Source organism: Haematobia irritans, chromosome 4, assembly GCF_050003625.1.
Source record: "Haematobia irritans isolate KBUSLIRL chromosome 4, ASM5000362v1, whole genome shotgun sequence".
In the NCBI taxonomy this organism is placed as follows: domain Eukaryota; kingdom Metazoa; phylum Arthropoda; class Insecta; order Diptera; family Muscidae; genus Haematobia; species Haematobia irritans.
In genome coordinates, this window is record NC_134400.1 from 142,663,279 (window position 1) to 142,685,779 (window position 22,501).

At 34.9% G+C, this 22,501-nt stretch overlaps 1 protein-coding gene across 9 annotated transcripts in view; it reads left to right on the plus strand.

Moving 5' to 3' along the window:
- The window catches only part of Spn (protein phosphatase 1 regulatory subunit spinophilin), a 367,965-nt gene that overhangs the window by 133,132 nt on the left and 212,332 nt on the right, over window positions 1-22,501 (plus strand). For all 9 annotated transcript variants that reach the window (XM_075307296.1, XM_075307302.1, XM_075307299.1 and 6 more), the window contains exon 5: window positions 17,691-19,252. In XM_075307296.1, the coding sequence (XP_075163411.1) occupies window positions 17,746-19,252 (1,507 nt within the window). In that variant the 5' untranslated portion in view covers window positions 17,691-17,745. The remainder of the gene's footprint in view (window positions 1-17,690; window positions 19,253-22,501) is intronic.

Sequence of the window (22,501 nt, forward strand, 5' to 3'; positions counted from 1 at the left end):
TAATTTTTACCCATGACGACGTCAACAACACCCATTGGTACTGAATTTAGTTGTATATTATTCAAATATTCCATCCATAAAACTACCCACCACTCGTCCGAAACCAAGTGGTAGTCACCATAAAAATACTAATTGAAAACAAAACAAGTAAGGAAAGTCTAAAGTCGGGCGGGGCCGACTATATTATACCCTGCACCACTTTGTAGATCTAAATTTTCGATACCATATCACATCCGTCAAATGTGTTGAGGGCTATATATAAAGGTTTGTCCCAAATACATACGTTTAAATATCACTCGATCTGGACAGAATTTGATAGACTTGTACAAAATCTATAGACTCAAAATTTAAGTCGGCTAATGCACTAGGGTGCAACACAATGTTAGTAAAAAAATATGGGAAACATTTAAATCTGAAGCAATTTTAAGGAAACTACGCAAAAGTTTATTTATGACTTATTGCTCGATATATATGTATTAGAAGTTTAGGAAAATTAGAGTCATTTTTACAACTTTTCGACTAAGCAGTGGCGATTTTACAAGGAACATGTTGGTATTTTGACCATTTTTGTCGAAATCAGAAAAACATATATATGGGAACTATATCTAAATCTGAACCGATTTCAAACAAATTTGGCACACTTGACTATAGTACTAATTGTTCTTCTTGTGCAAAATTTTAAGCAAATTAGGGTAAAACTCTGGCTTCTGGGTCCATATAAGTGCATATCGGGCGAAAGATATATATGGGAGCTTTATCTAAATCTGAACCGATTTCTTCCAAAATCAATAGGGTTCTATTTTGAACCAAAACACATACTTGTGCCAAATTTGAAGTCGATTGGACTAAAACTGCGACCTAGACTTTGATTACAAAAATGTGTTCACGGACAGACGGACATGGCTATATCGACTCAGGACCCACCCTGAGCATTTTTGCCAAAGACACCATGTGTCTATCTCGTGTCCTACTGGGTGTTGCAAACATATGCACTAACTTATAATACCCTGTTCCACAGTGTGGCGCAGGGTATAAAAATTGCGGATACGTCTTTTTTGAACACCTGTTTCTATATGAAGCAGTTGCCAAATCGAAACAAAATTTAACGTGTGTTCATTACAGAGATGGAAGTTTCTAAAATACTTAACGTTTTTCTGTTTATACCACGCTTTTTGTGCTAGGCTAAGAACTTTCCGAACTGCTCTCATAGTGACCCCGTTTTACGATGGTGAAATCGAAATAAGTTTCTTTCATTTCCAAACAGTGTTTTAATGTTACAAAAAAAATCCCACTATATTAATAGTGTTCTTCGGAAAACTATACCGGAAGGGACTGTCTTAACTGATTTATGGCTTATTTAAGAAATCAACATAATAGGTTGGCTGATAAGTCCCCGGTCTAACAAAGAAAAACTCATTTTTTTGTCAAAATTCGTTTTTATTATTCAACATAGTTCCCTTCAAGAGAGATAGAACGATTATAAAGACCTTCCAATTTTTTGATACCATTTTGGTAGTACTCCTTCGGTTTTCCCTCAAAATAGGCCACAGTTTCGGTGATCACCTCTTCATTGCAGCCAAATTTTTTCCCTGCGAGCATCCTTTGAGGTCTGAGAACATCCTTTGAGGTCTGGGGGCCAGATCTGGAGAATACGGTGGGTGGGGAAGCAATTCGAAGCCCAATTCATGAATTTTTGCCATCGTTCTCAATGACTTGTGGCACGGTGCGTTGTATGGGTGGAACAACACTTTTTTCTTCTTCATATGGGGCCGTTTTGCCGCGATTTCGACCTTCACACGCTCCAATAACGCCATATAATAGTCACTGTTGATGGTTTTTCCCTTCTCAAGATAATCGATAAAAATTATTCCATGCGCATCCCAAAAAACAGAGGCCATTACTTTGCCAGCGGACTTTTGAGTCTTTCCACGCTTCGGAGACCGGTCGCTGTCCACTCATCCGACTGTCGATTGAACTCAGGAGTGTAGTGATGGAGCCATATTTCATCCATTGTCACATATCGACATAAAAACTCGGGTGTATTACGAGTTAACAGCTGCAAACACCGCTCAGAATCATCAACACGTTGTTGTTTTTGGTCAAATGTGAGCTCGCGCGGCACCCATTTTGCACAGAGCTTCCGCATATCCAAATATTGATGAATGATGTGACCAACATGTTCCTTTGATATCTTTAAGGCCTCTGCTATCTCGATCAACTTCATTTTACGGTCATTCAAAATCATTTTGTGGATTTTTTTGATGTGTTCGTCGGTAACCACCTCTTTCGGGCGTCCACTGCGTTCACCGTCCTCCGCGCTCATTTCACCACGCTTGAATTTTGCATACCAATCAATTATTGTTGATTTCCCTGGGGCAGAGTCCGGCCATATTTTTTCCCTTCAGAAAACAGTATTTTGTCAAACACGAAATTCCTTTTTTCCATTTTTTTTCACAATAACAAAAGTTGCCTCACAGAAGACGCTCTATCTCCCAAACTAATTGACTTACAGACGTCAAATTTTGACACGAATCATTTGAAGATTGGTACTATAAAACAAGTAAGGAAAGTCTAAAGTCGGGCGGGGCCGACTATATTATACCTTACACCACTTTGTAGATCTAAATTTTTTGATACCATATCACATCCGTCAAATGTGTTGGGGGATATATATAAAGGTTTGTCCCAAATACATACATTTAAATATCACTCGATCTGGACAGAATTTGATAGACTTCTACAAAATCTATAAACTCAAAATTTAAGTCGGCTAATGTACTACACTGAAAAAAAAGCATACTCGTTTCCAAAGATTTTGTCTTTACTTTAAAAAATTTGGTATTGATTCCGAGCCAAAGAAGCGGAGAATACAAGTAAGGTTACTTTTAAGACACAATTCTCTTTTAAATTTAGGTGTTGTGTACTTGCTTCTAGGAAGCAAATTTTAATTTTTCGCTTTCTCAGCTTTTTTTTTCATATGCTATCAAAGTCCTTTAAAAACGAGTTAACGGCAACTTTATTTTCCAAATTAGGACTCGACTTCCAGTAGAAATTATGCTATGTTTGAAGTAAAAAACTTCTTTAAAATAAAGTTTTGAAAAACATGTCCTATATTTGAACGATTTTTTGCTTTGTAGTCAAGATGCAAAAAGACAACAAATTTAAAGACAATTTCATTAAATTTAAAGAATTTTTCTGAATTATTAAAGTCAAGATGACCTTAGCCTATAAATTTTTTCTTTCATGTTAAGATACCCATTTTTAAGTCAAATCACTTAATTATTAGGACAATACGACTTCATTGAAAAGTTTATCGACTTTTTGACAAGGAAAATAACTTTATTTTAGAGAAATGTGTCTTCTATGCTAAGCAAAATTTTTATTCGTATTTTAAAGACATGAAATCTTTGACCTCACGACAATATTTTTTTCAGTGTGGGAAGAACACGATGTTAGTAAAAAAATATAGGAAACATTTAAATTTGAAGCAATTTTAAGGAAACTTCGCAAAAGTTTATTTATGATTTATCGCTCGATATATATGTATTAGAAGTTTAGGAAAATTAGAGTCATTTTTACAACTTTTCGACTAAGCAGTGGCGATTTTACAAGGAAAATGTTGGTATTTTGGCCATTTTTGTCGAAATTAGAAAAACATATATATGGGAGCTGTATCTAAATCTGAACCGATTTCAACCAAATTTGGCACGCATAGCTGCAATGCTAGTTCTACTCCCTGTGAAAATTTTCAACTAAATCGGAGTTAAAAATTGGTCTCTGTGGTCATATGAGTGTAAATCGGGCGAAAGCTATATATGGGAGATATATCTAAATCTGAACCGATTTGAACCAAATTTGGCACGTATAGCTACAATGCTAATTCTACTCCCTGTGCAAAATTTCGGAGCAAAAAATTGGCTTTTGTGGTCATTTGAGTGTGAATCGGGCGAAAGCTATATATGGGAGCTATATCTAAATCTGAACCGATTTCAACCAAATTTGGCACGCATAGCTACAATGCTAATTCTACTCCCTGTGCAAAATGTCAACTAAATCGGAGCAAAAAATTGGCCTCTGTGGGCAAATGAGTGTAAATCGGGCGAAAGCTATATATGGGAGCTATATCTAAATCTGAACCGATTTCAACCAAATTTGGCACGCATAGCTACAATGCTAATTCTACTCCCTGTGCAAAATGTCAACTAAATCGGAGCAAAAAATTGGCCTCTGTGGGCAAATGAGTGTAAATCGGGCGAAAGCTATATATGGGAGCTATATCTAAATCTGAACCGATTTGGCTGATATTTTGCAAGTTTTTCGAGACTTATAAAATATTCGGATGTACAGAATTTGAGGAAGATCGGTTGATATACACGCCAATTATGACCAGATCGGTGAAAAATATATATGGCAGCTATATCTAAATCTGAACCGATTTTTTCCAAAATCAATAGGGATCGTCTTTGAGCCGAAACAGGACCCTATACCGAATTTTAGGACAATCGGACTAAAACTGCGAGCTGTACTTTGCACACAAAAATACATCAACAGACAGACAGACGGACAGACAGACAGACAGACGGACATCGCTAAATCGACTCAGAATTTAATTCTAAGACGATCGGTATACTAAACGATGGGTCTCAGACTTTTCCTTCTTGGCGTTACATACAAATGCACAAACTTATACCCTGTACCACAGTAGTGGTGAAGGGTATAAAAATAATATGCATTTAATACTAGCGACGCCATCTATGTGTCAGACCGGGGACTTATCAGCCAACCTGTTAATATATTGTTAGTTGTCCAGATAGGACCTTATAACCGTAGCTTTAGGCGATTTCTAATTTATACAAATGTCTAAATGTATGCCATATGAAAGCGCAGGATTCCCTTTGACCGGGATCTCGTGAAATTCGAAAAAGTCCGGGAAAAAGAAAACTCTAATTGCAGTGAAACCGCTTAGAGAAGCTTTGAAACACGTAGAAATGTTGCCGGGATAATACAATACTCAAAAACTTTTTCCAGCGAAACTGTGATTGACCCATTGAACTACTGTGGCCACCGTGGTAAATCTGTATCAACCTGTAGGTTTAAGTATGTAAGTACCTTTCTACAGAAAAGAAAAAAAAAATATTTTTATTATTGAAACAAAACCAATGGAAAATCAGGTGAACCTACAAAGACGACAACCAATTTCATTAAACAAAATCTTATCTTATCTTGGAGGCCTGCATGGAAAATGTCAACAAATGAGCGATGGGGTGGCTGATAATCAGTGATGTCAACTACTACATAGATTGAAGAGAAAATATAGTGGCTAAATTGAATTGAATGACAAAAAAAAAATACTTTTCGATGTTATTATTAAAAAAATATTTATGTTGCTGAAAATTAGCACTGTGTTCCCTGGCTAGACATGTGAAAATGTTATATGTAAACTATTAGGTTATATATAAACTAAGATTTGAGGCACAGTATCAAGTATGTCTTACACATATTATTAATGTAATTCTTCACTGCTTTAGCTCGAAAGCACTTCCAGAGACATTCAAGTACACAGAAAAAAAATCACCAAAGTTTTTCAAATTAAAATTTTAATTGTGTTTTTAATTTTTTAATTGAAACAAAATTCTATCAAAAAAATTAGTTATATCAATTAATTAATTGACTGTGGTAATTGATACTATTCTGTGATTGAAGGTATTTCAATTAAAAATTAATTGAATCAATTAATTTCGTGATTGAAAACAAGAAATATTTATTTGTGTGTATAGTTAAAATCTTTAGAACTGGATAAGGTGAAAATAAGAGAAAACAACAGGTACAGGTAAAATCGATTAATTGACCACACTGCTGGTAATGTTGAAGGTGGTTGAACGAAATATTGTTTTTTTTCGAAGTTTTTTTTTTAATAGTACTTTACCATATGACTAATTTTTTGTGTAGCTGGTTAGAGATAAGCGACTATGATAACTTATATAAATTGATAAGCACAATAAGATAACAATATTTAATTATGACTAATTGCGGCATTAAAGATATCCACTTTATCCACATAGTAATTTCTCAAAATTCCATGATGAACATTTAAATCGCAATATCAACAAGATATCAAAATAAGTTCATATTCCACTTAGTGGCTAGCGAATCAACTGTAATGAGAAATTTGTGTCCTCGTTAGCTTCTTTACTACCGAATTAAATCTCTTCATGACATTGGTAGTCAATGGGTTAAGTGTTTATAAGGCAACATTGTAAACCATCGACTCGGTAATGCATTTTCAAGGTACATTATAAATCACTAAAAAATTCATTTATTTAGGAGTAATTTAGTAATGACAGGATTGACAATAAATGACGGGATATACCCATCAGACAAAACTGAAATTATTTTCTTGTCATAACCTCCACCATAGCTTTCATTTTCAGTATGTCGAATATGCGTATTTGTTGGGGTGTACTATGAGCTGCTGCGATCGACTGAAACGATCACAGGACCTTTGTATCAAACTCAATCGATGCGTTTGAGATGGGCATTGCGTGATAAACGGTTGCCTTTTATATTTCGGGATTGGGCTATCCTAGCGTTGCAATCTGCAAGCTCTATCTATGTGGGGCCCAAGAGCTCATATACAATTTACTCTGACTGCACGGACGAAAAAGACTGTTCATATGTTTGGGTTTACAAATTATATGTTTGGAACCAATTTTTTAACACAATATTTTTAAGTGCAAGCATGTAATGTTTATAAACTAGCATAACATGTTTGGGACATAAAATGTTTATAAAATAGGCCTCAGTTTCGGCGATTACCTCTTCATTGCAGCCAAATTTTTTCCCTGCGAGCATCCTTTTGAGGTCTGAGAGCAAGATCTGGCTGGGGGCCAGATCTGGAGAATACGGTGGGTGGGGAAGCAATTCGAAGCCCAATTCTTGAATTTTTGCCATAGTTCTCTATGACTTGTGACATGGTGCGTTGTCTTGGTGGAACCAGGGATCCGGAGCGGTCCATTTTTTTTCGCTCCGCTCCGGAGAAAAGAAAATCGCTCCGCTCCGCGCTCCGCTCCGCGCTCCGCTCCGAGAAAAGAAAAATCGCTCCGCTCCTCTTCGAGAAAATTATAGTAAAAACATTGTATTATTTGTTCAATTGAGTTTTATTTTACGAAAACAAAAAAAAGTTACTTCAATAGTTGTATTATAAAAGAAAAACAAAAAAAGCAAAAAGTATTTCTTGCTATACATAACAAATAGTAGTAAAAATTAATTATTTAGATTTTGTGTTTAGATTAATTAAACGTATGTTTCCGTTAGGCGGCAGCGTAAGTGATTATATATTCCGCTCTGCACTCACTTGTGTAGCTGGAACACCTAGAACTACACATGCCAGCTCATACAGAGGGTGTGCTCGACGTTCATCCCAAAATTGCAGAACACTGCTCTGTGCCGAAATGCGAGCTTGATAAAAGAAGTAATTTATTTTATTTATCTTTAATGTCATCATCATCTAAATTTGATCCGATTTCTTCCAAATTCAATAGCGTTCGTCCTTGTGCCCAAAAAACTCCCTGTACCAAATTTCATCAAAATCGGTTAATAATTGCGACCGGAATCCTGTGAACAACAAATACATGGACAGACGGACGGACGGACACCAAGCGCTAGATCGACTCAGGAGGTGATTCTGAGTCGATCGGTATATATTTTATGGGGTCTAAAATCAATATTTCTGGTAGGCACATTTTTTGGCAGATCAAACTTATTATACCCTAACCACTATGTGGTTTATGGTATAATGACTTTAAAACAATGTGTTGAAACATTTTATTAATTCTGAAGATTTTTTCAGAAATATTAAATCCATTTTGACTTCATTAAAACGAAATTTTCATTCATGTTAGGATACACATTTTTATGTCGAATCACTTAGCTATAAGGACAAACAGACTTCATTGAAAAGTTTAGAGACTTTTAGACAAGGAAAAAACTTTATTTCAGAGAAATACGTCTTCTATTCTAAGCAAAATTCGTATTCGTATTTTAAGCATGTGAAATATTTGGCTTCCCGACAATATTCTTTGCGGTGCACCATCTACTATTTAATATGTGATAGAAACCAAATTTATGAAAATGGACCAAAATGGACCAAATTCTGTTTGGTCTGACCATCGGACCAAATTTAAAAATTAGAAATCTTTTGGACCAATTTTGCAACGATGATTGGAATTGAAAGTATATACACAGAGTAGAATTAATTACTCTCCGAAAGTTTTTCTACCCTGCTCCACACTGTGGAACAGGGTATTATAAGTTAGGGTGGACTCTTGAGTCGATATAGCGATGTCCGTCTGTCCGTGAACACATTTTTGTAATCAAAGTCTAGGTAGCAGTTTTAGTCCAATCGACTTCAAATTTGGTACAAGTATGTGTTTTGGCTCAGAATAGATCCCTATTAATTTTGGAAGAAATCGGTTCAGATTTAGATATAGCTCCCATATATATCTTTCGCCTGATATGGACTAATACGGTCCCAGAAGCCAGAGTTTTACCCAAATTTGGTTGAAATTTTGCACAGGGAGTACAATTAGCATTGTAGATATGCGTGCCAAATTTGGTTGAAATTGGTTCAGATTTAGATATATCTCCCATATATAGCTTTCGTCCGATTTACACTCATATGACCACAGAGGCCAATTTTTAACTCCGATTTAGTTCAAATTTTGCACAGGGAGTAGAATTAGCATTGTAGCTATGCGTGCCAAATTTGGTTGAAATCGGTTCAGATATCATATATAGCTTTCGCCTGATTTACACTCATATGACCACAGAGGCCAATTTTAACTCCGATTTAGTTGAAATTTTGCACAGGGAGTAGAATTAGCATTGTAGCTATGCGTGCCAAATTTGGTTGAAATCGGTTCAGATTTAGATATATCTCCCATATATAGCTTTCGCCCGATTTACACTCATATGAGCACAGAGGCCATATTTTAACTCCGATTTAGTTGAAATTTTGCACAGGAAGTAGAATTAGCATTGTTGCTATGCGTGCCAAATTTAGTTGAAATCGTTTCAGATTTAGATATAGCGCCTATATATGTTTTTCTGATTTCGACAAAAATGGTCAAAATACCAACATTTTCCTTGTAAAATCGCCACTGCTTAGTCGAAGTAGAATTAGCATTGTTGCTATGCGTGCCAAATTTAGTTGAAATCGTTTCAGATTTAGATATAGCGCCTATATATGTTTTTCTGATTTCGACAAAAATGGTCAAAATACCAACATTTTCCTTGTAAAATCGCCACTGCTTAGTCGAAAAGTTGTAAAAATGACTCTAATTTTCCTAAACTTCTAATACATATATATCGAGCGATAAATCATAAACAAACTTTTGCGAAGTTTCCTCAAAACTGCTTCAGATTTAAGCGTTTCCCATATTTTTTTACTAACATTGTGTTCCACCCTAGTGCATTAGCCGACTTAAATTGAGTCTATAGATTTTGTTAAAGTATATCAAATTCCGTCCAGATCGAGTGATATTTAAATGTATGTATTTGGGACAAACCTTTATATATAGCCCCCAACACATTTGACGGATGTGATATGATATCGAAAATTTAGATCTACAAAGTGGTGCAGGGTATAATATAGTCGGCACCGCCCGACTTTAGACTTTTCTTACTTGCTTTTTACTAACATTGTGTACCACCCTAGTGGATTAGCCGACTTACATTTTGAGTCTATAGATTTTGTAGAAGTCTATCAAATTCTGTCCAGATCGAGTGATATTTAAATGTATGTATTTGGGACAAACCTTTATATATAGCCCCCAACACATTTGACGGATGTGATATGATATCGAAAATTTAGATCTACAAAGTGGTGCAGGGTATAATATAGTCGGCCCCGTCCGACTTTGGACTTTCCTTACTTGTTTTTTTTTATTTGTTTTTCGTTTTTATTTTTTAAATGAAAAACTTAATTTTCTTAATAAAGCAATGTTAAATTTTGGGCAACAACAAAAAAATTACATTTTCCCCTTTGTGGAAATTTATTTCGTGCACTTAATTTCTTTTTATACGCGTTTGGTTCGATAAACGAAAAGTATGAAACTAACACGGTAAATGGTTTGATCTCCTCAGTAGCCAATTTCCTAGAGTTTATTGTCTTCTTCTAAATCTTCTAAATGAGCATTAAATGATTGTTGTGAACCACGTTAAACAAGATATTCTCTTATTTGCATGCGAAATATTTCAAATCTCTTTTTTAATAATGCTTGTCCTAGTTGAAACGGCAGCCGTTTGTTTAACGTCCTAAAAACTTTGTCGATTTGCCATTATTCACACTTCGCATATCATCGTCAGACAAAACTCTGGCAGCGAAGAGGTTGATGATGTTTATATTTTTTTATCTTTAACCTTTTCTGTTGACGCTTTCTGTTTCAATTCCGAATTTAAGTATCGGTGTACAATCCATCAACTGCAATGTTTCTCTTCACTTTGGTGGTGGTGGTTTGTTTATTTATTTTTTATTGCTATGGAAAATCAATTTGATTTCATTTTTTTCCAATTTTTACGATAAGACGCTTCACCGACAATTTTTGGCCCATCATAGGCAGACTGCTGACAGCGAAATGTGTGTATCGGTAGGTGTGCTTTTAAACCGTTTCTCTTCTTTTTTTCAGTTGTTGTTTTGTTTTTATTTATTTATTTGTATTTTTTTTTTGTTTTTGTTCATTATCAATTCGTTTTAAAGTTTGTCACGGCGGTAGAACTCTGATTTTTTTTTTCGTGTACGCTATCAAGATACCCTTATAAGTGTTTGAACACTTCATTATAATGGCATATTTGATTTATCGTGGCATGTGTAACAATTTTGTCTTATATGAAAAATTAAAAACTTCTCCTAGTTTTTTTTATTTCTATTAATAATACAATTAAAACCATATGAAATATAGCGATTCAAGAACGAAAATATTTGAACCCATTACGCTTTGCGTATGGAAATTGGAAAATAGGAATCGAAATGGTTAAATTTGGCATGTATTATACATGCCAAATTTCCATTAGAAATTAGCCAAAATAAGCAGTCTGTTCATGGTTTTGAACAAATCAGGTTCAACGGCAAGGGCTAGAAGTGCCTATATGTAATAGGTATTTTTAATTAATGTGTCGCAATCTAAGTGTCTAAGCGATCCTGCAATAAATCACTCTGTCTTTAACCTAACCTAACCTAGGCATTTGTAGATTGGTATCTGGCATCAGTGTTGCCAGAAGTAGGGGAAATTCCCTACATGTAGGTTTTTTTCTAATATTTAGCGTTGTGCTAAATATTATCGTTGTGTAGGGACGTTTATAGAATTTTTTCCAAAATTTTACCTCTACAGAGCTACAGTGGTGCAATGGTTAGCCACCGTGGTGGAATGGTTAGCCACCGTGGTGCAATGGTTAGCATGCCTGCCTTGCATACACAAGGTCGTGGGTTCGATTCCTGTTTCGACCGAACACCAAAAAAGTTTTTCAGCGGTGGATTATCCCACCTCAGTAATGCTGGTGACATTTCTGAGGGTTTCAAAGCTTCTCTAAGTGGTTTCTCTGCAATGTGGAACGCCGTTCGGACTCGGCTATAAAAAGGAGGTCCCTTGTCATTGAGCATAACATGGAATCGGGCAGCACTCAGGGATAAGAGAGAAGTTCACCAATGTGGTATGACAAAGGACTGAATAGTCTAAGTGAGCCTGATACATCGGGCTGCCACCTAACCTAACCTAACCTAACATAACCTTACCTCTACAGAAAATTTTGTCAAAAATTTATTTCCATAGACAATTTTCTTAAAATTTTATTTCTATAGAAAATTTTCTCAAAATTGTATTTCTATAGAAAATTTTATTTCTATAGAAAATTTTATTTCAATTTCTCAAAATTTTATTTCTATCGAAAATTTTGTCAAAATTGTATTTCTATAAAGATTTGATCTACCAAAACATTAAGAATTCTACCAAACAGAAGAAAATCTACTATTTTTGGTAGAATTATAGCAACTATGACAACCGTGGTGGTAATATAAATTTATTTTTACGTAATATACGTTGTTTTAAAATAATAAAGCACATAGAACCATTTTTGTTTTGTAAATATTGTTTAAATTTAATGAAAAATATTGTAGGGGAAATTGTTGGGAAGTTTGATTGGGAATGTTCTTGCAGGGTATACCCCTAGCAACACTGTCTGGCATTTTCTTTTCAATAATATTCATCTTCTTGTCCAATGAGCTCGTATAAAATTTTTAATAATATGTATTTAGAATAATTAATTTAGACGTAAAGCAGCCTGCATTGGTATCAGGCAAACAAAAAATATATTTTTTTAAAGTTATTTAGAATTATTTTTAAATATTTTTTATATTATATAAAACAATAATTGAAACAATTAATTTATTTTTAAATAATTGTTTCTTATATTATAATAACAAATAATTGAAAGAATTAATTTATTTTTATAGAACCAAGTAATTTTTGGACTGAAAGTGTACGCAATTAAAAAACCATTTTGAGATATTTATTCAATTAATAGATATCAATGTCTCCATTCCAAAGTCTAAAACGTGAATTTCACAGGAAACAAGTTCAAAGATTGTGTTTTTTTTAACATCGATATGTCTCTCTAAAAATTTTTTTGCTTAATTAAATGAACTGAATTAATTAAATTTTTATTTGAAAACATCAACATGTTCTATTCAACTTTTAGGTGAAGCTTCATAAAACCGATCCCCAGCTTAAAGCCTCCTGGCTCGGAATCAATACCAAAATCAAAAAAATCGTTGGAACCGAGCATGCATTTTTTCAGTGTATTAACACATTTCGAACAATTGCGGAACCTATTTTATGGAAAAGTCCACGTCAGCCTATAAGTGGATGGACGGTTGCCACAATTGGTAGAATTCCAGCAAGAATAGTAGATTTGTTACTGTTTGGAAGATTGGTAGAATTTTTGATATATTGGTAGATTTTGCCAAATATTCCTCTCCGACTGAGAGGTACTTCACAAATTTTCTATAGAGATAAAATTTTTACAAAATTTTCTGTAAAAAGAAAAATTTGACAAACTTTTTCATGGAAATAACATTTTGACAAAATTTTGCATAGAAAGAAAAAATGACAAAATGTTTATAGAAATAACATATCGACAAAATTTTTTAAAGAACTAAAATTTTTACAAAAAAATTTTATAGAAATAAAATTTTTACAAAAAATTTTGATAGAAATAAAATTAAAAAAAAAAAATTATAGAAATTAAATTTTAACAAAATTTTCTATAGAAATAAAATTTTGACAAAGTTTTCTATAGAAATAACATTTTGACAAACTTTTCTATAGAAATAAAATTTGGACAAAATTTTCTATAGAAATAAAATTTGGACAAAATTTTCTATAGAAATAAAATTTGGACAAAATTTTCTATAGAAATGAAATTTTGACAAAATTTTCTATAGAAATGAAATTTTGACAAAATTTTCTATAGAAGTAAAATTTTGACAAAATTTTCTATAGAAATAAAATTTTGACAAAATTTTCTATAGAAGTAAAATTTGGACAAAATTTTCTATAGAAATAAAATTTGGACAAAATTTTCTATAAAAATAAAATTTTGACAAAATTTTCTATAAAAATAAAATTTTGACAAAAATTTCTATAGAAATAAAATTTTGACAAAATTTTCTATAGAAATAAAATTTTGACAAAATTTTCTATCGAAATAAAATTTTGACAACATTTTCTATCGAAATAAAATTTTGTCAAAATTTTCTATAGAAATAAAATTTTGTCAAAATTTTCTATAGAAATAAAATTTTGTCAAAATTTTCTATAGAAATAAAAGTTGGACAAAATTTTCTATAGAAATAAAATTTTGACAAAATTTTCTATAGAAATAAAAGTTTGACAAAATTTTCTACAGAAATAACATTTTGATAAAATTTTCTATAGAAATAAAATTTTGACAAAATTTTCTATAGAAATAAAATTTTGACACTCTCTCTAGAAAATATAAATTTACACAATTTTCTATAGAATACAATTTTGACAAAATTTTCTATTGAAATAAAATTTCGACAACATTTTATATTGAAATATAATTTTTAAAACATTAGATTGTTTTTTAGTTTTGTAGTGTTTTGGAAATATTTTCTGCAAATTTTAGTAGATTATTTATGGCTCGAGTGGCAACCGTGGTGGATACACTCAATTTTTTTTTTTTAATTTTTCATTATTTTATTTGTCCTTATTTGTTTTTTGTTCCCTGTGAAATTTATTTTATTTTGTTCCCTGCGAAAATTATGAAAAACAAAGGATTTTTATAGAACACCTCAAAAGAACTACTTTTAAAGTGAGAATTAAGTTTATCCCTGGAGGAGCATTTTTGGATGAATAGTAACAGTAATGACTCAGGAAAAACATCAACATTTGTTTTTGGGCATTTTGTATAGTTGTCTTATAAAATCGAAGCGAATACGTGTCTTTATGGAGGGTTCACAAAAGTCGAGTTAAACGAACAATTGTGCTGGTAGTGGCAGTAATTGTTGTCATTACTGTTGCTGATTGCTCTATTTTGCTATAAAAGTAATTTATGATTGTTTTTGCTATTTTTTTTTCTTTTAATTTTATTCTGTTTTCTCACTACTATTGTCATCATTTGTCGCTCGTCAACACCTCACACCGTTTACGCTGACGACAAAAATAAAGAAAAACAATTAAGTGTTTGTTGGCCAAGTCTAAAATCTATGAACCATTACCGATTTAGTTGAAATTTTTACTTCGCTAAGCGCCAACGTGTATAAAATCAAACATCCAACCAAACTCACATGAAACTCAAGAACAAATAAAATCTGTGAAAGAAAAATAATTAAAAGTGAAAATAATACTTTTACCCAATTCATGGAACTAATTTTCAAATCCGATTTGTTATAGAATTACGTCTGTTACATTTAAAGAGAAAAACAATTAAAAAATAAATAAAAGCTGTGTTGTGGTGTTTACTTATGTTATTGAGTTTTTGTTTTTTTTTTAACAAATTCACCGTATTTCTTTATATCGGTGTGTTTTCTATATTCTGTGTGAAATTTTAGATCGAATCGAAGTGTTAAAATGGTAAAGAATATTTGATGTTAAAATTTAATTTCTTGCAAATTTGGGCAATGAATCGATAATTTTAGAATATGCCATCGAAAAAGCGTACCCACAAAAAACAAATAAAATAAAAAAATAGTAATTTCCTCCGAAACGGAATTTTAGACCAACGAAGTTTTATTGGTAAAGTTGTCTCTTTAAATACAAATAAATTATCGTTTACAGTTCCCGTTACTACGTTCTTTGGCAACGATCTTAGTTTACCCTAAAAAAAGAATTTATTTGCCCGTAAGAAAACACTTTTTTAACAAATGGGAATTTCGTTTGTCTAAAATTTTGTTCCGGTCGAAAGTACTTTTTTTCTTTGGCTGTATTGGGATGCTGATTATGTGCATTGATTGTGATTTTATTATTGTTGTACCAGTTTTTTGTGATTTCATGCATTTTTGTACTTCGCTTTGGTACAACAGATAGGTAGGTAGAGATTGAACAATGCCGGAGATACAATCTAACTCCCTGTTTGACTCTACCGGGTCTTGACTTCTTATCCACAAATTCCACATACGACTGGCGTCTGCCCAGATAATTTAGAACCCCACGTTTGGTTCCCGCCGGTAGGGACGTGTTCTCCATGTCCTCGAATAGTCTGGCATGGTTGAGAGTATCGAATGCCTTCCATAGGCCAAGCACCACGAGGAAGCCAGTGACACGGCTTGGGCTGATGGATTCCCCAATTTATGTATGTTATGCTGTGCACTTTATGGTATCCATGTTGATGGTTGGCAGCTGGATATTTCCCCATAAGGCTGGAGAGGAGTAGTGCCTTGAAGAGCGTATTGACTACTCGCGAGAGAAAGGAGATCGCTCTGTACAAATCACAATTGCTCAAGTCTGCGTGGCTTCAGTAGTGGAATCAACCTACCCATTTTTCCAGACATCGGATATAAGAGTGATTCCAAGGACAAAATTGAGACGACTTGTCAAATACTCAACTCCCAGTATTTCCATAGAAAGTCCGTCAGGGTTCAGCGCCTTGGATGGTTTTGCAACTTGTAGTGTGTCGGTGACCACGTATGCGACAAATGACTCTCCTTTTCGCTCTATCATTCTCGGGATGTTCAATAAACTGTCCGTTGAGACACCTCGCGCATCTCATAAGGTCAGTTACTGTCACATCACCATTATCCCTTGTAGCGGAGTTCGCGATAGCTCTTACCATTGACTCCAACTTACCTATGCCTAGGTTACATTGCTTCAGGTGCTCTAATAATGTGTTCCGTCGACTATCTTACTAATCTTTAGATTCAGTTCCCTGATTCTTGGATCAGCAGGGCTAGCCCGAGAGCGTTCATAACGCTTGTCAGCGAGTCCCGCCGCGTTTACTGGGAAGTTAGGCCTCACCTGGGCAATTTGGGAAACCCTCTGGGTAACATGAACATGGGATGGAGCAGGAGCTTACTAAAGCGGCGATCTGTGTATTCTATGAAGCCGTCCGCCTGCGCTTTCGTTCGGCGTTCAGAGGTTATGAAAGTGTGGAATCATCTATCTGCTCTGCCAAAGCTAGGCCTCTCTGCCCATTACCAAGGAGAGAATGCCAAAGTTCATGTTGGGCATTAAAATCTCCTAGCATAAATCGGTTATGCCTACACAGCAGCAACTCAAGGTTAGGGATATAACTTGCAGCACCCCTTCCCACCCGTTGTATTTACACCTTGTATATCTCTCTATCTCGACAGTCCCAGACTTGACTGCTATAACCATACATTATATATGGGTCACTAGTTTCCGGCACAAGCATGTCTATCCTGCACGGAACGGCGCAATATAAAGGCCAGGCCGTGACCCTGATTCTCTTCCGATTCATAAATTGCAAAAATTATACAATTTCCAGAACTGCTACAACAATATTCGGTGTTGGATGCTGCGGCGGAGAATATTGTTGCGCGAGAGAAGTCGAGGTGAGTTGGAGACATCTGGTCAAGACGGTGCTGAGAACCCGCCTTCGTTGAATTCTTCATAGATTTGTATCTGGCAGAGTCGTCCTTTCAACCCCACTCTGACTATATCTGACTATTGGTCTTACCTAATTTTTTGAAAATAAGGTCAAATGTTCCCGCCGGACCACAAACGGCACTAAACTGTGACACTTTAAGGATAGAGAAGCATCTCAACAATAGCTACATCCTATTTAGGTGATATTAGATTAGGTATAGTGGCAGCCCGATATTTCAGGCTCACCTACACTATTGTGATACCAATGGGACAAGGGACCACCTTTTTATAGTCGGGTCCGAACGGCGGACCCACTTAGATACGCTTTGAAAACCCCAGAAATGTCACTAGCATTACTGAGAGGATAATCTATGTATTAAACTCACGACGCTTTGTATACGAGGCGGGCATGCTAACCATTGTACCACTGTGGATTGAACCAAGAACATTTATACCCTATTTATAAATGTTCTTGGTTTAATCCATTCTACACCAAATCGTTTCAGTTTTCTATTCTTTCAAACAATTAAAACTAAAGTTTACACATTACTTTTCTTCTTTTCTTTGCAGACATCTTCCTTGTCGCACGCACTTGATTTAAGGTCCCATCAAACTGCATACAATTATGGCCAATATGGAGAAACCTATGCAGCCTGTTGGTAAGGTTTCGCAAATTGCGAATCTCTTCCAACGCAAACCCATAGAAATTCAACCAGTAGAACAATTAAGTGCTGCTGCCGCGGCAGCCGCAGCAGCTGCAGCAGCCGCTGCCGCCGCCGCTGCTAACACACCGGGTGCACCTGCAACCGTAGTACGGACAGAATCACACTCGGCTCGTTTCAATAACGCTAGAGCCCTTTTTGAAAAACTCGGAGTGGAAAGCAATTCCAATCTCAGTGTTAAACGATCGGGTTCCCGGGAAGATAATCTCTGTGGCGACATAAACAATACCGATCGATCATCGTCGCGTTCGTCTGATCGTTCTGTCTCTCCACCCAAACGACGTTCCCCATTTCCGTCCGGTTGTCAAGTCGCCGCCTCTATGGCCAATAATAACTGCAATCAAATGAATGGAGGTTTGGCTCCATCATTATCCAATTCGAAATTTATTATGGAGCCAAGTCCGAAATTCCAGCATAATATGTCACGTATGAAGTCGGAAGACAGTGTGATCTCAACATCATCGGCCATGGGTAGTGTTAGTGCCATATTATCGGGTTCCACGAGTGCAGTTGATAAACCAGAAAAACCGGAACGAAAGTTCAATTCACGCGAATTGATTGAAAAACAGAAAAAATGGACATCACACTTTACCAAGACCAAGACGACAAGATCTCACAGTGATCTCAATCGTTGCGACATTATACGCACCGGTCCAGGCACTGTGCTAATACCCAGTTCGGTGATACAAATGAAAGACACGACGAATACCACATCGCCACCATTGAGTAATCACAAAATGAGTAATAACCAAATTGCGGAGACGCGATCGCCCATATTGTCTAACCTGGCAAGCCAGGAGAAACCACCTAGTCCCCCAATAAGGCATTCCGTACAGCCTCCGGAAATAAAACCGCGTAGTTCTAATAAAATCGGTAGTCCCGTAAAATCACCACCACTGCCTCCAATACCGGCTGTTAAACCGAAAAATGTCAGTCCGGTAAAATTCAATCCGGAACGTGTACGATCTCCAACCAAGGTCTCTGAGCCACCACCACCTCCACCGGCAAAATCTGCAGCAGTAGCTGCCGCCCAACAGCGTTCTATAGATGAGCAGAATGGCATAGCCCCAATACCGCCAGAGAAACCACGTAAGAAATCTATAGATTTTGTGGAAACAGAAGAACGTATAACGCCATCATCGCCAACAATGCAATCGAGTGGTATTGGCTATGCCTATGCTGGCAAGAGGGCTTCCGTGGATAGTGGCGGCAATAGTGTCTCAGTGGCAAGCGTTAATGGTCTCTTAAATGGTAGCAGTAATTCAGCAGCTTCACCGGCAGCCAGTGCCTCCTCGGGACCTTCTTCGCCCGTACACACTGAAGATGAGAAGCAAGAAAATGAGTCCACGGAAAAATCACAAATGCAGTATTATCATAGTATGCCACGCAGGCGTAAGAGCGAAAATGAAGGTAAGTGATGGAAATGCAAAATAATACATATGGAGGGAAGGCACATTTATTTTAATAGTGATTTATGTCCAAATCAAAAGCTTTCCAGACATAATTTAAATTTTTGTCCGCTTGGAAAGTGGAGAGGCCTTTGTTCAAAAGACAAAGGGATTCAATCCAATCCCAAAATTTCTCAAATTCAAATTACGTAAAATTAATTTTACATATAATTAATGAAAAAATATACAGGGTGTCAGGAATAACATCGAGAAGCGAGAAACCTCCTCTTTATGCCATTCTTGCTTGACGCGTGCTGAGTGCGCCGGTTCTGAGCCCTGTTGCTATATCCATGGCTGATGGTCGAAATGTTTGTCTGTCCAGGACTTCAATGATGTCTTTCGGGTATTTTTGAGAGCCACCGTGGTGCAATGGTTAGCATGCCCTCCTGGCATACACAAGATCGTGCACGCAGAGAAGGAATATGATCACCTCAAACATGTTTCAAGAGCAAAATGTTATTTTTGTATGGTGATCATGTAACATGTTTGTCACTAAAATGTTATTTTCTCATCAAATATAACCTGCTTGTTGAAATCAGATACATGATTTCCGAGAAAATAACATGGTTGCGAAAACCATGTTACATGGTCAACACCTAAAAATAACATTTTGCTCTTAAAACATGTTTGAGGTGATCATATTCCTTCTCTGGGTGTGGGTTCGATTCCTGCTTCGACCGAACAGCAAAAAGTTTTTCAGCGGTGGATTATCCCACCTCAGTAATGCTGGTGACATTTCTGAGGGTTTCAAAGTTTCTCTAAGTAGTTTCACTGCAATGTGAAACGCTGTTCGGACTCGGCTATAAAAAGGAGGGCCCTTGTCATTGAGCTTAACATGGAATCGGGCAGCACTCAGTGATAAGAGAGAAGTTCACCAATGTGGTATCACAATGGTCCGAATAATCCAATTAATTTTTTAATTGAAATGTCTTCAATCACGAAAATGATAGTATCAATCAAAGTTTTAATTGAGCATCAAAAAAAATTATAATTGATTAAAAAATTAATAGATTTCATTAGCAAATTTCAATTAATTTTTTAATTGATTCAATTAAATTTTTAATTGATGCAATTAAATTTTTAATTGATGTTGATTGCAAATTCAATTAATTTTTTAATTAAAAACGACACTATTTTTAATTGCTATACTATATTTCAATCACTTTCTATAACTATTTTTAATCCTTTCTAGTTTAATCTAAAATTCAAAAAAAAAAATTAATTAAGAATTACAAAAAAATCCCATAATTTTTTAACTGTCTTACTCTTCCGAGATAATTGTACCAATTAATTTTTTAATTGAACATTTTAAAAAATTCAATCATTGACTTAATTGACTGAATGTTTCTAGTTTGATTAAACGGTTAATGGTATCAATTAATTTTTTAATTGAAAGGTTTCTAATTCAATCAACTTTTTAATTGGGAATATTTTGGTGATATTTTTCTCTGTGTATGGTCACACTAGGCAAATATATGACCAAAATGAGTGTCAAACATTTTTCCAGAAGCATTTTTCAAATATCTGGATACGGGTTTTGGAAAATAATCCTACCATGATGTTATATATCCAATATGAGCTAAAATTGTTTGCTGATTTGGCTGTGGCGACGGATTCTTTTTTGATATCTGTCAAATATTTGCCCAGTGTGACCATAGCATAAGTGAGCCTGATACACCGGGCTGCCACCTAACCTAAACCTAGGCTATTTTTCCGGACAATATCAACCATTTATTTTGACACCACGGCAATGTTACCGTTGTGCCACTTTAACGGTACATTTGGCACTTTAGTGGCAGATTTGCCACTTTTTTAATCGGTGATACTAAACACCATACTTTTTAACATTTTTGTGCCACCTTTTTGTCATATTTTGCCACTTCTTATTTACATTTATTTATAAGTCGAATATTATATAAATATGTGAGCAATTTGCCATTTGTACAATAATGTGGAAACGTGTAAAGTATGCACAGAAAAATTTCTATACTAATCGAGCTAATAATGTTAATTTTTAATGAGCTGTTGAAAACTCTAAACTTATTTCAGAATTCCATTATAAAACGCTTATATAAATGCGTTATTTGCCTCTTTTTTTAACACGAGTGTGCCATCTTTTATAAAGAGTAACACATTTCGTGGAAAATTCTCTTGGTGAATTTAACACACAAAATGCCAGTAATAGATATTGACGGGGGAAAAAAATAGCGTCACTGATAACGGATATATAGCCCCGAAATTGAATCACCCATATCTGGGAAACCATTCGTGGTGAATTAACCAGACAAAATGACGAGGATAAAAAACCATAATTTAAAAATCAAAAAATTTCATGTCATGTCATATAGCGTCACCACCAAATATCGGCTATATATAGCCCCGATATTGGATCATCCATATCTGAAAAACGGCTCTTGGTGAATTGACCAGACAATAGATAATGACGATGCCAGTAATAGATATTGACGATGACAAACAATTTTTTAATGTAATCAAAATTTATTTGGATTAATAATTAACACTTTAATTAAAAACATAAATATTTCCCATCATTTAAGGGTGTGAAGATAAATTCGCGTGTTAAGTTCGTGGTTTGAGCCTCGGCTAAGCAAACTTCAAATGAAACGAATGAAACGAATTTAACTGGAAATCTAACTTGTAGAACGCATTCCAAAGCACAAAGACGCGATTTAGTGCTGGCAAAACTGGCAAACTCCGGCAACTATTTAATATGTGAGAATAAGAAGAATATGAATAAATGAAAATGTTAGATTATGCATGCTTCAAATGTTTGAAGTGATCATGTTCCTCCTTTGGGTCTAAGCACATTCTTTTTAATTTAATTGTGAAGTTTATTTAATTAAAATCGAAATCAATTTTTTTTTTCTTTGTTTATATCAAAAGTGTTAGGCTTAGTCCACCTAAATCTGCCTCATACCGATTTGAATGATGGACGGCTATTGGTTTGAGATGGCTGCTGGGCTTTATTGTCTTTCTTTGTTTGCCATCTGAATTAAAGTACAATATTTATTGATTATTTCCCCTCGAAAACATTGTATATATATTTGAATGTAGGCATGTTTGTCACTGACAACGCTCCAGTGTTGCCATTTGAATGAGAATATCATCACAAAAAATGGTCCTTAAACAAGTAAAAAGCAGTGAACGTCTGTATAGTAAGCCAATGCTATTGAATTGATGCACATAAAAA